Source organism: Leptonotus elevatus, chromosome 7 (assembly GCF_054856555.1).
Source record: "Leptonotus elevatus isolate MCC_2025b chromosome 7, RoL_Lele_1.0, whole genome shotgun sequence".
NCBI classification, from domain to species: Eukaryota; Metazoa; Chordata; class Actinopteri; order Syngnathiformes; family Syngnathidae; genus Leptonotus; species Leptonotus elevatus.
The window spans coordinates 25,103,187-25,117,806 of record NC_141245.1 but is presented as its reverse complement, the minus strand read 5'-3'; the positions used below and the strand labels follow the sequence as shown (position 1 = coordinate 25,117,806).

Genomic DNA, 14,620 nt, shown 5'->3' with positions numbered 1-14,620 from the left:
TGTAGCCCCAGAATGGAGGCCAGCGGAGCGGGGTCTTCGAGACTGGGACCGGTCAGCTCCACCACTCTGCCAAGCGTTGCGACCCCTGCAGCTTGAAGGGTTTTGGACAGAGTCGCTCCCCCCCAGCTAGGGTAGTCCAGCAGGGTTCCCTGCAGGACAGGTTCTTGCATGAGCCAGTACAGTGAGTCAGCCTGCTCCGCCCGCTGTTTTTTCAGGAAGTTCCAGACTTTGAAAGCACTCTGATAAAAACAAGGCAGAGAAACTGTGCTCATGCGAGACAAGTCCATTAAAAACAAACTAAAATCCAGCCCATATAAACCCAAACGCTGCAGGATGCATCGGGCTAATGGTCTCCACAGAACATCCTTGGGGCCAGTCAGGAGCCTTTGTATAAACTGGAGTCTAAAAGCAGCGCCCCTGCTGGCCAAATGCACCAAGCCCTGCCCCCCCTCTTCTTTAGGGAGGAAAAGGACGCTCTGTGGAACCCAGTGCCTCCTGCCCCCCCAAAAGAAATCAATTAAAATGCGCTGCAACTCTTCCAGGAGAGAGGCTGGAGGGTCCAAGACCATTAGTTTGTGCCATAAGGAAGACGAAACTAAGTTGTTGACGATGAGGGTTCTGCCCCTATAAGACATTTTTGGCAGCAACCACTTCCACCGTTTTAACCTTCCCCTTACCGTCTCCAACACATTTTCCCAGTTTTTCTTTTTGTAGGTCTCATCCCCCAAAAAAATGCCCAGATATTTAAAACCCCCACTTTTCCATTCCAGTTCGCCCGGCAATTTGAGCTTGTCCTTCAGCCCCTCTCCCACCATGAGAGCCTCGCTCTTCCCCCAGTTCACTCGCGAAGATGAAATAAAACCAAACTCTTTCACAACTTTTCTTAACGTATCAATGTCCTCTTGCGACTTAGTTAAAACCACTACATCGTCGGCATAGGCAGACAGTTTGAAAGACATACAACACTGGGGGATGTACACACCGTTTAAAGTTTCCCTTAACTTGTGGAGCAGAGGCTCTATGGACAGAGAATAAAGCATCCCAGAGAGAGAGCAGCCCTGCCTCACCCCTCTTCGGACGTCGAAAGGGGCACTCAGACCACCATTTATTTTAAGAACGCTCTCAATTTCACAATAAAACACCCGGATCATGGCTATAAAGTCAGGGCTGAAACCAAAGGCACCCATGGTTTGCCACAGGTACTGGTGTTCAACCCTGTCAAAAGCCTTTTCCTGGTCTATGGAAATGAGACCAGTCCCAATAGCCAAGGAATTGCAGAGTTCCAAATAGTCCCGAATTAGATTGACATTGTCGCTAATGAGCCTGCCCGGCACGCAATAGGTCTGATCAGGGTGGATGATGGACGACATCACCCCTCGCAGCCTAAGGGCCAGCGCTTTGGACAAGATCTTGTAATCAGAGCACAGCAAGGACACAGGCCTCCAGTTCTTAATGTCCTGCAGGTCTCCCTTCTTTGGTAGCAGGGTGATGATGGCCCTCCTGCAGCTCAACGGGAGTTTCCCATTTTTGATGCTGTCATTCATCACGGCAAGCAAGTCTGGTCCGACAATCGGCCAGAAGGACTTGTAAAAATCCACCGAAAGGCCGTCAATGCCAGGAGCCTTGCCACACTGCAGGCTCCCCAGGGCAGCTTCCAGCTCCTCGAGCTTCACCGGTGCCGCCAACTGGGGGGTTTGCTCCTGGCTCACCTGAGGGAGACCGCTTAAAAATGTACTGTGTGTCTCTGAATTACTTGACCACTCATTCCTATAAAGGTCTCTGTAGAAACCGGCAGCATATTTCCTAATCCCAGAAGAATCTGAGACTTCAGAACGGCTACCCGTGCGTAAGCAATGAATGATCTTCCTTTGTCCATTTTTCTTCTCAAGCCCAAAGAAAAACTGAGAGGGGGCATCCATCTGCGAGATGTTCATAAAACGCGACCTGACCAGCGCCCCCTGTGCAGACACCCCGAGCAGGCTGGCCAGCGCCGACTGTTTGGACTTGAGGGAGTCTAAAAGCCCTCTATTTCCAGTAGATGCAGCTAAAGACTGTAACTCCTCTACCTGTCTCTCCAGACCCCTTACAGTCCGGGTTAACTCACCCGTGGCAAAGCGAGTGAAATTCTGGCACAGTTGTCTGGTCTGAATTTTTCCGTAATCCCACCATTGCTGGATGGTGGGAAAATTGGGTCTGCTCTCTCTGTGGGATAACCAAAAAAACTTAAAAGCTGTTTTAAAAGCCTGATTATTCAAAAGAGCTGTGTTAAAATGCCAATAGGCGCTACGTAAGCGAATGTTCTGAATAAAAACGGAACAAGACACAAGAAAATGATCGCTAAAACCAACAGGCCGAATCGAGCACCTTTTAAAAATATTTAAAAGGTGACTAAAACAGTAAAAGCGATCAAGTCTGGCGAGGGATAAATAATTCTCATAGCTATGGCTCCATGTGTACTGTCGTGTGTCATGATGAAAAACTCTCCATAGGTCAGACAGCTCGTGGTCTTTAATGAGCTGTCTGAGTCTGTGAGACGACCCAGGGTGTGGCTCAGGATGATTCCTGTCCAGAGCGGGATTTTCAGTGCAATTAAAATCACCGCCTAAAAACACGAAATCACCACGACACGCTTTAAGAGCATCACCTAACTTATCCAAAAACGTGATCCTCTCCACCCCTCTGGTTGGAGCATAGGCGTTTAAAAATACTAACTTAACATTTTCATAGAAAGCTATAACTTTTAGTAAAAAACCTGGAATAATTTCTTCTACACTAAAAGAAGCCGGCAAAAAATTCTGAGCTAATAAAATACCAACTCCACCACTGGCACTGGAACCATGGCTCAGAATTACCTCCCCCTTAAAATCTATTTTCCATTCACAGACATTGTTGTCAGTGCTGTGCGTTTCTTGAAGAAACAACACATTCAGTCCATTCAATTCCATCATCTTAAAAAGAGCAGCTCTTTTGAAATCAGCCCGGGCACCATTCACGTTCAGAGTTCCCATATTAAAATCACACATTAATGGGAAAATAAATAGCGACCCATTAGGACAACACAGCAATGACAAAAAAAACAATAAAAGGAGATTAATCTCCAATTTCATCAATGTGCAATTCATCTTTGGCTTTCGCTATGCTCTTTCTGAGCCGATAAATTTCTTGGTCGGTGAGCACTTCCCCAAGCCTTCGTGAAAGAGGCTTTGCGGACTTAATAAAAAGCTTGAGATCGGGAAAATGCTCGGATACGGCGGTTTGCCGTACCCCTTTTGTATCTTCAAGAAACCTCTTAATCATTTCGACAGAGTAGGGTACATCGTTGTCATCCTGTGTAAAATCACATTCACTTTCAGTCGTTTTTCTATTTTTAACAATACCTTTCACAAGAACATTAAGTTTTCTCTTTTGCGACACTTTCAGTGTGTCATCATCAGACATTGCCTCATCGCCCACATCAGCCATGTTTTCATTCACAAAAACATTTTCACACGGTCGTAGAATGACGGCGTTTGCTCCCCTTTTTTCTTTTATCGATTCCTGTAATACGTTATCGGTTTGTGGCAGTGGCGGCCCACCGCCGGCTCCTGTCGACCCCTCCGCGGCCCCGCCCACCACCGGCACCGTATCAACCGAATCCGCCAACCCCGCCGTCACCGGGGCGACCGGAGCCGACGGACCGGCCAACACCGGAGCCGACGGACCGGCCAACACCGGAGCCGACGGACCGGCCAACACCGGAGCTTCCGGCGCCGCCGAATCCACCGGCTCCGTGGGCTGCGGCGCCCCTTCGGCCACCGCCGCATCCCCGGGTGGGGGGGCGCTCCCGCCCGAGGCAGGAGCGGACGCCCTCCGCTCCGGACAGGAGCGAACTAGGTGCCCCTCCGCACCGCACCCAAAACACTTCATGTGTTCAGTAGAAACAAACACCATATACGGAAAATTATCAACTTTAAAAGTGCATGTCAGGTTCAGCTCGCCCGTCGTGTCTTTAAGCACCATGTGCACCTGTCGCCGGTGACACACAACATGCTTAAGCTGCGGTGACTTGCAGCCCAAAGACACCATTTTTATCGGTGAAACGAGTTGACCAAATCTCGACAGTTCTTTAGCGAGCACCTCGTTTTTAATAAACGGCGGAGCATTCGAGATTGTTACCTTTCTTGCAGGGCTCACGAGGGGGAGAACGGGAGTGAAGGTGTCGCCAATCACAACACCGCTCTCAACCACCTGTCCCACCTTGTTAGTGTCATCAAGGAAGATAACGATCGCTCCATTCATTCGGGACGCAGATTTAATACTATTGTATCCCACCACCTTCCCCACGGCCATTCCTGCCTCCTCCACCGAGCAGCCCACTGCCGGCAACAGCTTAACTGCGTGCCGGCGAGTGAGACGCTCAAACTCGGCAGCGGGCGTTTCCGCCACCGGCATGTTGCCTACCGGCGACGCCGGTCCACCACCGAAAACCCCCCACCAACACTAACCACTAAGTTTTACAAAAAATAACTACAAGATAAAGAAAAAAACTATTACACATACTATCAAAAAAAGATGAAAAAAGTACTAGAAAAAGCACCAAAAATCGCTCAAACTTCCGCACTTCTCCCTCTCTCTATCCCTCCCACTCCTCACAGAAGAAGAAGAAGAAGAAGAAATATGTTAATTTGACTCATATGTGCCCATTGATAGCAAAATCGAAGAAGCTGCAAATGTTTGGAGTCAATGCTTAACTTAACTTTGGGAAGAAAAAAACACAAGAAATAATCCTTCATGATTAAAAAAATAAATAAATCCAACCTACTTTTGGCATTGTTGCCATACATGCATTGACCACTAGAGGGGGCACTGTTACTGTCAATTTTCTGCACATTTCTTTTTTCACATAAGGTAGCTTCTGTCCTGTGAAGAAAAATATGAATAAATGCACAACACTTCAGCTAAATCCGTTTTAAGATATTTTATGGTTAAATTGATGAGTTCTTAAAGCCAACATCCAGTTTGATTTCTGATGTAATTGACCTGATAAAAAGTTTGACCATCGATATTCTATATGTCATGTCAAATAGTTAATATTTTATTTGAATAAGAATGTCATTTTAGTTTTACTCTTATTTGAGTGACATGCTTGTAAATCCGTGCTCATGTTATGTAACGTTCAAATGTAAAAAAAAAATGTGAGTGAGTGAGAACTTAACGAGGGTTTCCGCGGGTCATTAGAAGAAAAAAAGCATTAAAGGTTATGAAATGGATTTTGCTCAAATGAAAACCCGAGATGGCATTAAAAAAGCATTAAATAGCATGTCCGGAGGCATTACAAATTGAGATCATCAAACTTTCAGGCCGTACTTCAGAGAGATAAATATAGAATTGAGAAACTGTACAGAATAATAACTGCTATTTTCAACATTCCAGCATACAATTTAGCCAAAGGAAAAACATTCCAACAAAATCATACCCCAAAAAATTTACTTTTCATTTGAATGTAAACTCGTCTTTACTCATTCACTCCCAGCCACCCCCCGAAGCAACCCCCTTCGCTCCCAGCTGGTTTACTTTATTTTGACTGATTTTGCAAGGCCCACAGAATATTCTGTTCTATTGCTATAAAAACACGAAACCTACCAAAGCAAAGATTAGAGTATATTTCTATCCATTTCAGTTTTACAGCAATTAGCATGAGAATATCGCTAAGTTTCATCATTATTCACAAATCTGTTGAAAACAGTGGGGGAAAGAGCTTCTTTTTTTTTTGCAACATGGCCCTGGTTGATTTCTTATAATCTGCTGCCACCTGCTGGCCGTTGTTGTAATAACCACCATTGCTTAAAGTGACTTCTTCAGTTCAGAGGCTGCATGAAATGCTTTATCCCAAAAAAAAAAATTAAACGTATAAATGCGTCTTTGGGGGATGGTTATTTTTAAAATAAACCATATTTATACGTTTTTGGGAGCAAATGAGTTTCAATGGAAAAGACAGTACGGGTTATTTGATATTTTGTGCATTTTTTTCCCCGTTTAAATACGCTTTCACAAACTCAGTAACAACGAAAGAACCACGAAAGCCCAAAATGTTGATTGGCGGAAAGTTTTTGTGTACGTGATGAATTGCGGGAATTGCGTCACGTGACAAGACGAATGCGTGACTTCATTCCCGTGTGACAATTCCTTCACAAGAAGCCAAAACACATTTGGAGAGAAGGAGCACTTGTTCCATGTTGTCACTGTGAAAACAGAAATACGCCTTCACGCGCACATTGGGACACGCGCACGCACACGCACGCGCGCACAGAAGAGTGGCCGTTTGTATTGCCGAATGGTGACGTAGGTCAGAAGAGGGAGAAAGTGGGTCGATGCCGGCAGAAGGTGTTGAGCGGCCTCCACCGAGTTGACCAAAAGCGAAAGCGTTTGACTTCTTCTTTAATTTCTTTATTTTGAGTTGACGCTCCAAACGTCATCCACTTGCTTTTTGACTTTTTGATTTCTACTTCAGTTTTGGCCCATTTCATTCATACGTTTTTTTTATTCAACCCCGCCTTCAATTTTCCTTATTTTTATCCACACATCAATTTTCTCGACTTTTATTTGTAGTCGTTCTTTTTCTTTCCTTTGATTTATTTATTTATTTTTAACTTGCGTAGCGCACTCAAAAGTGCTTAAACTCATCATTTGTACATCTAGTATAAATAATTAATACAATCATATTGATATTAATGTATATATTATAATACTTGGGGGGGGGGGGGGTTTGGTTCACTTGGTTTGCTTGCGTAGTCATTTTATTTATTATATTTATATTTTCGTTGAAATGATATCCATTTTGTTATGACGTAGGCCATCTGCCATCTTTATTTTGGTGTCTTGTGTTTGGCATCTTGTTGGCTATTAAAACGCGTCTTCGGCGGGGGGTGTGCACGATTCCACCAGTCAAATAGCGCAAGACAAATACAGGATATGTATTCAGGAATGCCTGCTGGGCACGCGCGCACGCACGCACGCGCGCGCACGCACTAGGCGGGGATGTGTTTCTCTCCTTCTCTGTCCCGCCCTCTTTTTTCTTTTTTTTTTAAGTCATGACTTTCTTTTCTCGCCTTTTGGCCCAGAAAAGGGGAGGGGCCGTCCAAGTCATTTAAAACCTCTTTTTTTTTTTTCTTTTTTCTTCTTGTGACTGTAACGAGCTCAACTGTCCTGACAAGTGGCGCGAGGTTAGCACACATGAGCGGGCAGCGCGAGAGGGGAGGGAAGCAGAAAGAGAGACCACAACTTCAAGTGCGGGAAGAGAAGAAGAAGAAGAAGAAGAAGAAGGGAAGGAGAAGAAGAAGAAGAAGAATAAGGGAAGATCTCCTTCTCACATGGAAGAATGATGGAAGTGAGCCGGGGCTCGCCGCCTGCCAACATGAGCTCCGAGGCCGAGCCGGTGCCGGTGCCGGTGCCGGTGCCGGTGCCGCCGGTGCCGACGGGGACGGATGAGGCTGTCCCGGACGTCCCGGGTCGTGTTGCCAGCTTGGATGTTTTCCCGCCGCGGGACTTTCGAGGGAAGTTTAAAAAGATGCGGCACAAGAAGAGGCCCACCATCCTTGAAAGTAGGTCCAGTCCACATTCGTTCGGTCGTCTGGGGGTCATTCCACAATTGGAGGCAACATTTTTCTAAAAGTGAAATCACTTTTTGGTTTTGTTGACGTTTTCAGGAAAAACGGCTAATAAATCCTTATAACGTAATACATGTTTTTTTTTTTTTTTTTTTTTTACATATTTAAAGAGGAGAGCGGCAATATAAAGCTCTTGTTCTCGCTGCTCGTTGCGTTGTCACCTGCCAGCGTGCGTCGCTCGTATCTCAAGTTAGTTTGAAAGTCGAACCCCCCAAAAAATGGCTCATATCTCTCAAAAAAACAAAAAACAAATCTGGTGCACTTGTATCTCAAGGTGCCAAAGTGCTCATTTGATTGATTTCAGAGTTTACAAATGAACGCTAATGCTATCTGTGTTAGCTGCTATGCTAACTGGTCACTGCTAGCTTTATCATAAAATAAAATAATGATCAACAAATGTTCAGGTTGTCGCCCGCCTCTTACCTGCTGGGATTGGCTCCAGCTCACCTGTGACCGTGGTGAGGACTCAACTCAACTTTATTTATAAAGGCAAGACAATAAAGAAATATCCTTGCGCGGGTCCGCTCATGGTGAGAGAAAGTCGCTCGTCATTTCCGCCGAGTCACGTCACTCGCTTTTCTTTCTCTTCCACATGTTGAATTAAAAAAAACGTTTTCGTAAAAACGTGGTCACGCGTGCGCTTGGCGAAAATGTCCTCCGATTGTGGAATGACCCGTCCGGTATTTGACGAGCCAAGGTCCCAAGATGTAAAGGGGCCCCTGGGGGGGGGGGGGGGTGTAGGGGGTGGCCCAGTCATTTTTCTTCTGCTCTTCCCGGGGGGGGGGGGGGGGGGGGGCATGTTTGCATTTCTCTGGATGGCCCTCAGCGGACACAACATTAGGTACGCCTGCCTTGTCCAGCCAGATGTCAAAACATGGTCCGTTTCGACGGCCATCTTTATTTCGTCCTTCGTCTCACTTGTGACGTTTCTTCGATTCCGATGGAACGAAACACATTTCTCGGGATGGCGTAAAAGTCGCGCAAGTGCTTGTTGATGAGATGACGTCAGCGTTTGCGCTGATCTCTCTTTCGGCTAACGAACCGTTTTCATCCTCTTTGTGATTGCTGAGAGTGCCGTGTGTTAATTGCAGTCGATGTCTTTCAATAAGTGAGCCTTCCCCGCGCAGTTGACCTTTGCAAGGAAACAATCAAAACTGGCGGCGAATGCTGGGAAAATATGCTCTTTGGGGACCATCATTTTATTTCATTTTGTTTTTGCATTATTTTTGCCCAAGTGCACTTTTTAACGGCACCTTTCGTTCCATGTTGCCTTATTCAACACAAAATTGCATAAGCAGGAAAAAGCAGCCCTTCCTTAAGGCCATTCGTCTGATTTACATTACAAACATTTGAACTTCACGTGTTTCAAATGTTGTCACCCCCCCCCCCCCCCCCCCCCTTCTTAATCAAGCAACCTGTTTATAGTCATAACATGTCATTGTTTATGTACGGACTGCAAATGAGGAAACAAGAAGTGTGGCTTCCGTTTTGAGTATTATTAATTTTTATTTTTATTTTTTCTTTTTTCTTTATTTATTTATTTTTTCTTTAAAGAGCTCAGTATTGTTCATTCGGAAATGTCATCATCATTGCTCTTTTATTTATTTTTTATTTTATTTTATTTTTATTTTTTTTGTGTGTGTGTGTGTGGGTGAGTATGTGTATGTACGTGCGTGCGTGCGTGCGTGTATTTGTTAGCTCACCAGAAAACCTATTAGACCGTTTTGAGTATTATTGAAGTCTCATGGATGACATAAGTGGTCGCTGCAAGGATTTCACCGCACACACTTTATGTTGTGGGTTGTCCCGTTGGATTTGTTTTGTCAGGCGTCGTTTTTGCACACGCGCTAGCTTTATTGGATTCGCAAATTGAATGCTGAACGTGAATTGCGACACGCTTGGTCAATTGTGTTCTTCCTTTGTAGGAAACATGATGCGATTCAAATCCAACCGCTTCATCGTTTATTTTCTCCCGGAACGCCAATATTTCACAAATTCGGCTTCTGAGCAAAACTCGGAATCAAAAGAATATCAAATCAACGTTATCCATTGAAATGAATTGAAATTCCATTAATCCGTTCCAATCCCTGAAAAACGCCAACCTTTTTTGTAAATTTTCTGTTAAAAATAAATAAATAAATTGCACTCTACAGAATTGTACTGCAATAAATTTGGCTAATTGCCTGCGCAAAAACAGAAAATATGAGTACAAAAAAACAGCAATTAGCTTGCAGTACTTTGACTGCGAGCCAACGACGCAAACTGACGAAGGCTGATGAGGATGTTGCGTAGTTCTCCACTGCCATCTAGTGGCAGAAAGTCCAAAGCTCACTCGTGAGCAAGGTTATTTTAGTGAACGAAAACAAAAATTCAAAAAACTATTTGGTTCATAAAATAAAGTAACAACAAAAATCCTTTTTACATTACACTTTAAAAAATAAAAAATAAAACTAATACTGAAACTACAACTAAAACTAAACTAAAAGTAAGCATTTTTAAAAACCTTCCTACTTTTTATTTTTTATTTTTACGGCACATAAGTAAAATGAGCCAAAAGGAATAGAAAGCACATAAGTCAGCTCAACCAAAAATGATAATTAGTTCTCTAGCGCCATCTGGTGTATTAGAGTTTTTATGAATTGAAAGTAAAAAAATAAATTTAAAAAATCGACATTTAGTTGATACCCCAGTGCAGGGATAAATCGGGTCATCGCGGGAAATGCACGATAACACATCGGGTGTACAGTGCATCAAAAAAACATGAACAATTATGATTTACAGTGAGAGTCAATGGGCCAAAATTTGGACATTTTTACTCATGTGTACTATAAAAATGTGTTTCCCACATTTAATAATGGCAAAAATAATTTAGAAATTTTGGACGGTGCCATTTGGAACTTCAACATGTTTTGGACCATTGGGTTCCATTTCAGCTCACTCAGTGATTTTTTTCCATATGCTTTATATTTGATATGAATAATAATAAAAAGCAAAAATTGGACACTTTCCTTACGAGGGTTTTAAATAAAAATAATAATAAAAGTAATCAAAGAACCACACTGAATTAAAAATGAATTCATCTAAAAAGGACCTCAAAAGGAAAATTCCAAAGTTCTCCGCTGCCATCTCGTCCGAAGCTCACTCGTAAGTCAAATTTGCACAAAACATCGACCCGACGACCGGAAGTGCGTTTGACAAGCGGCGTCAGGACGTGAAGGGGTTCAAAGGGCAAGCGTCAGAGGTCACCTCAGCGCCGATAATCCTGCTGATCACTTGAATGCGCTCTTCAATCCTCCGTCCCACATCACGTCACGTCCTACTTATGCTTAGAGTTCTTCTCCATCTGGCAGATGAGAGATGCGCCGCTGTAACGCACTCATCATCATCATCATCATCATCATCATCATCATCATCATCAGCATGAGGCAGTGCACGCGGACAAACAGTAGTCATTATTAACTGCGCGCCGGCTAAGAGGATTGCTCCCCGCACCGGCGGCCTCCGCACGCGCTTATTTAAAGGCGACTCTTAAGCCCCGCCCACCGCCCGCCTCCCGCTGCACACGGCCACACGCTGAGCGGAGGCGAGCGCGGGAGCGCGAAGGAAGGAAGAGCGCGCGCCAGAGAGGACGGCAGAGGTTCCACCGTTGCCGGTTTGACGCCTCTGAGGCTGCGGGAAAGGGGTGACGGCGGCGGTGACGGCGCTGACGCTGGCCCCAGATCAGCCGTCGGCCATCATGGCCAGCCAGCAGGACTCGGGCTTCTTTGAGATCAGCATCAAATCTCTGCTCAAATCCTGGAGCGGCTGTGAGTAGCAGCTTGTGGTCTCGTTTCCGTTGAAACAGCAGGAAATTGCCTGATTTGAACTCTTCGATACCACTTTTTTTTCAGACCGATACTAGTACGCGAGTCGCTACTACTTTTGATACATACAATTCCCCCTCAAAAAACAATGAGAGATATGAAGCATTCCCACATACAGTATGTTAGTGTGATTTTTATTCTCCACACTTTTTATATAATATTTCCAACTTACACTATTCAAATTTCAATTTGCTTCAAAAATTCGCACCTCTCGGCCCCGGGTGTGTATATATATCGTCTGATTGCAAATTACTTACAGTATTGGCGCGATTTAACGTTAAATATCAACTTTTCAACGGGACCGACATTGAACTTTTTCTAAGTATCAATTTCCACGCCACCAATACCAGGTGTCCGATACTGCTCGGTGGCACAGTTGGTGAAGTGCATTGGCCAGTAACCAGCAGGTCGTCATTTCATAATTAATCGCTCAATTTACTTCATAAGCATTCAAATCTTAGCATTTAGCATTCAGCGTTCCCGCGCAATTGCTCCAAAATTTGCATTTAGTCCGGTTTAAAGAAACATCGCAATTCGGTACTTTTCCTTAAAATTGCAAACCAACCACAAGTGGTATCGGCTGCCTTCATCAAAACACCTTCAAACTTGTTTTCTTCTTCTTGACTTTACACGTCACATTTCAAACAATGAAACAATTACAAGCCTCGAGTGTATCGAAAATACTGCATGCGTTCTATCACTTAGATATGTGCCTTTAAGAGGCGGAGCCTGTTGTGAGTGCATGTGTGTGTGTGAGTGTCTGGGCGTGAGCTGTGGATGACAGCAGCTACTGTGTCTGTCTGGCATCGGCATGCTTGATTTAATTTAATGAAAACATTTTATTGTACTTTTTTACTCCCCTTTCCCACATGCAAAGGGCATTATATCACGCAAGTAAATAAATGGTCAAAACGGCTCGAGCATGTGTGTTGCCTGCGGAAATCTCGATCCTTTTTTTGATTTGTGTGGTTTCCCCGAAAATTGCGCTAAGCTTGTGTCATTTTTCTTCTTAACTCAGCTGTTTTTTGGGGGGGTGGAAGTGGAACTTGTAGTTGCGCGTCGCCTAGCAACAGCATCGCCACGGCAACGCATCCTCCTCCAGAAGTTGTCACAATCACGCCATTCGCGACTCGCTGCTTCCGTGAAACAATTCAGCGGCTCGTCGCTGCTCGGCCGTTTGTCAAGTTGTGACGGAAGCGTTGCAGGTGCGTCCATCGTTAATACGCAAAAATGATTGTCGACAGCTGCCAAGTGGCGTAACGGACGGCGTGAATTTCAAATGGATGGAAAGTGCTCTTTCAGTCGTGTGGGAATTTCAGTCGCGTGCATGTAAGAGTGTTTCAATTGCGTGGGTGAACATTTTTAAAGCGATATTTGACGAGAATTAGTTTTCATGCTACCATAATTTTGGCAATAATTGAAATCACGATTAGTCAAACGATTATTTATTTTTTGGTACAAAAATAAGAAAAACGATCAAGCATTTAAAAATTTTAAGACCAATTACAAAAAAAAATAGAAACACTATAATTATGTAAGTTCCTTTTGGACCAAGCAGAATTTATAATAATATATATGTATTTTTTTTATGTTGGCAAAAACGTAACACGATGAGGAGGATAATTTATTTTTGGGTACAAAACAAGAACATGTTTTAATGTAAAAAAATATATAATAATAATATTAAGACAAATACAATTGTTTGAAACACTATAATTATGCTTTTGGATGAATTTTTTTAAATACAATTTTTTATAATTTTTTTTTAAAAAGGTGCAAATTTATACATTTTTACAACTCAATTTTTTTTAAAATTAATAATCGCTTTTGCTGATTTTGTAATTGCGGAGTGTAATAATTGAAATTGTAATGGAATTTCGATTAATTGCACCGCCCTATATTCAACCCTTAAATGTTTTACTTTGAGATTTGAAATGTAAAATGAGTTAGAGATGAAATGTGTTATTATAATTATTATTATTATTAGTAGTAGTAGTATTGTGTGTGAGATCATTTGAGAGCATTACAGTTTTTTACGAGTGTTTCATTGTTTTCCATTTGTGCGCGCTTCAGTCGCGTCTATGCGGTGGTTTTCCTGCGAATGTAAACATGACGGAAATAGGCATGAAACGCTTACGATGTAAATCCGCTCGCTCTCATATAACGTTGATGCGAGAGTGCAACGATTAAGCATCTCGTCGCAATACGCGCTCCTGTTGCCGCTTGGCTGTATTTAAGTTCTCAAGCGCCGATGCTAAGCGCCGCGAGGACGCGCTAATAGGATTAGCGGAGCTTCACCCGCAGCCGAGTTGGCTTCTTCCATACGCGGGGACGAGATCCGCTCCGGTTTGTCTCGTGTCTTTTAAGACCGTCTTGAAAGGGAAAGTCGTTGGCGAGCAGACGGACTGCAAAGTCCATAATGTTGCGTTGGAATGTAAACAGGAGGGTGCTTTTTTAAACAGAAAAAGTACATTTGTATCTGTTTCCGTTTTGCAGCAATTAGCATTAGAATATAGCTAAGTTTCATCATTATTCACAAATCTATTTAGAATTGTGAGTAATTGAGGTTTTTTTTCAACATGGCCCTAGTTCATCTCCTTTGCTCTGCTGCCACCTGCTGGTTGTTTGTGAAGTAACTACCATTTTTTCAACCGTTCTTGAGAGTTGAGAGGCTGCATCAAAGCCTTCTGTATGCTTTAGCATAAAAAAATATATATATATATATTAAAACGTATAAATACGTCTTTGGGACACTCAAAACATTTAAAATAGAAGGTATTTTTGCATTTTTGGGAGAAAATAAGTATATATAAAAAAAAGTGAATAAGCGGGTAGTTTCCCCCAAAAATATCTGCAAATTGGTGAATTTGCAAATGGCAAATATGCAGAATCTAATCTAAAAAAGAAAAAGAAAAATGGTATTAAAAAAAAAAGGTAATTTTCCAGCAGCTAGCGCCAGAAAAATACTGTGAAATAAAAGAAAATCACTCGTAAAAACAGTTTTTTTCATAATTAAAGTACAATTTTTAACTAATTAAAAAAAAAAAAGTTTTATGTAATATTTAGTAGTATTTGATTCAAAAAATAATATGATACATTTTTCAAAATATG

The 14,620-nt window shown here is 43.0% G+C and overlaps 1 protein-coding gene across 2 annotated transcripts in view; it reads left to right on the top strand.

Annotated features, from left to right (window-relative positions):
- The first annotated feature begins 7,131 nt into the window (after positions 1 to 7,131).
- frya (furry homolog a (Drosophila)) overlaps positions 7,132 to 14,620 on the top strand; it is a 79,071-nt gene continuing 71,582 nt past the window's right edge. The window contains exon 1 of one of the 2 annotated variants that reach the window (XM_086079790.1): positions 7,132 to 7,580. In XM_086079790.1, coding sequence (XP_085935916.1) covers positions 7,358 to 7,580 — 223 coding nt within the window. In that variant the 5' untranslated portion in view covers positions 7,132 to 7,357. Of the gene's footprint in view, positions 7,581 to 11,263; positions 11,453 to 14,620 lie in introns of those variants that run through there. The other variant, XM_086079788.1, reaches the window with a different exon arrangement.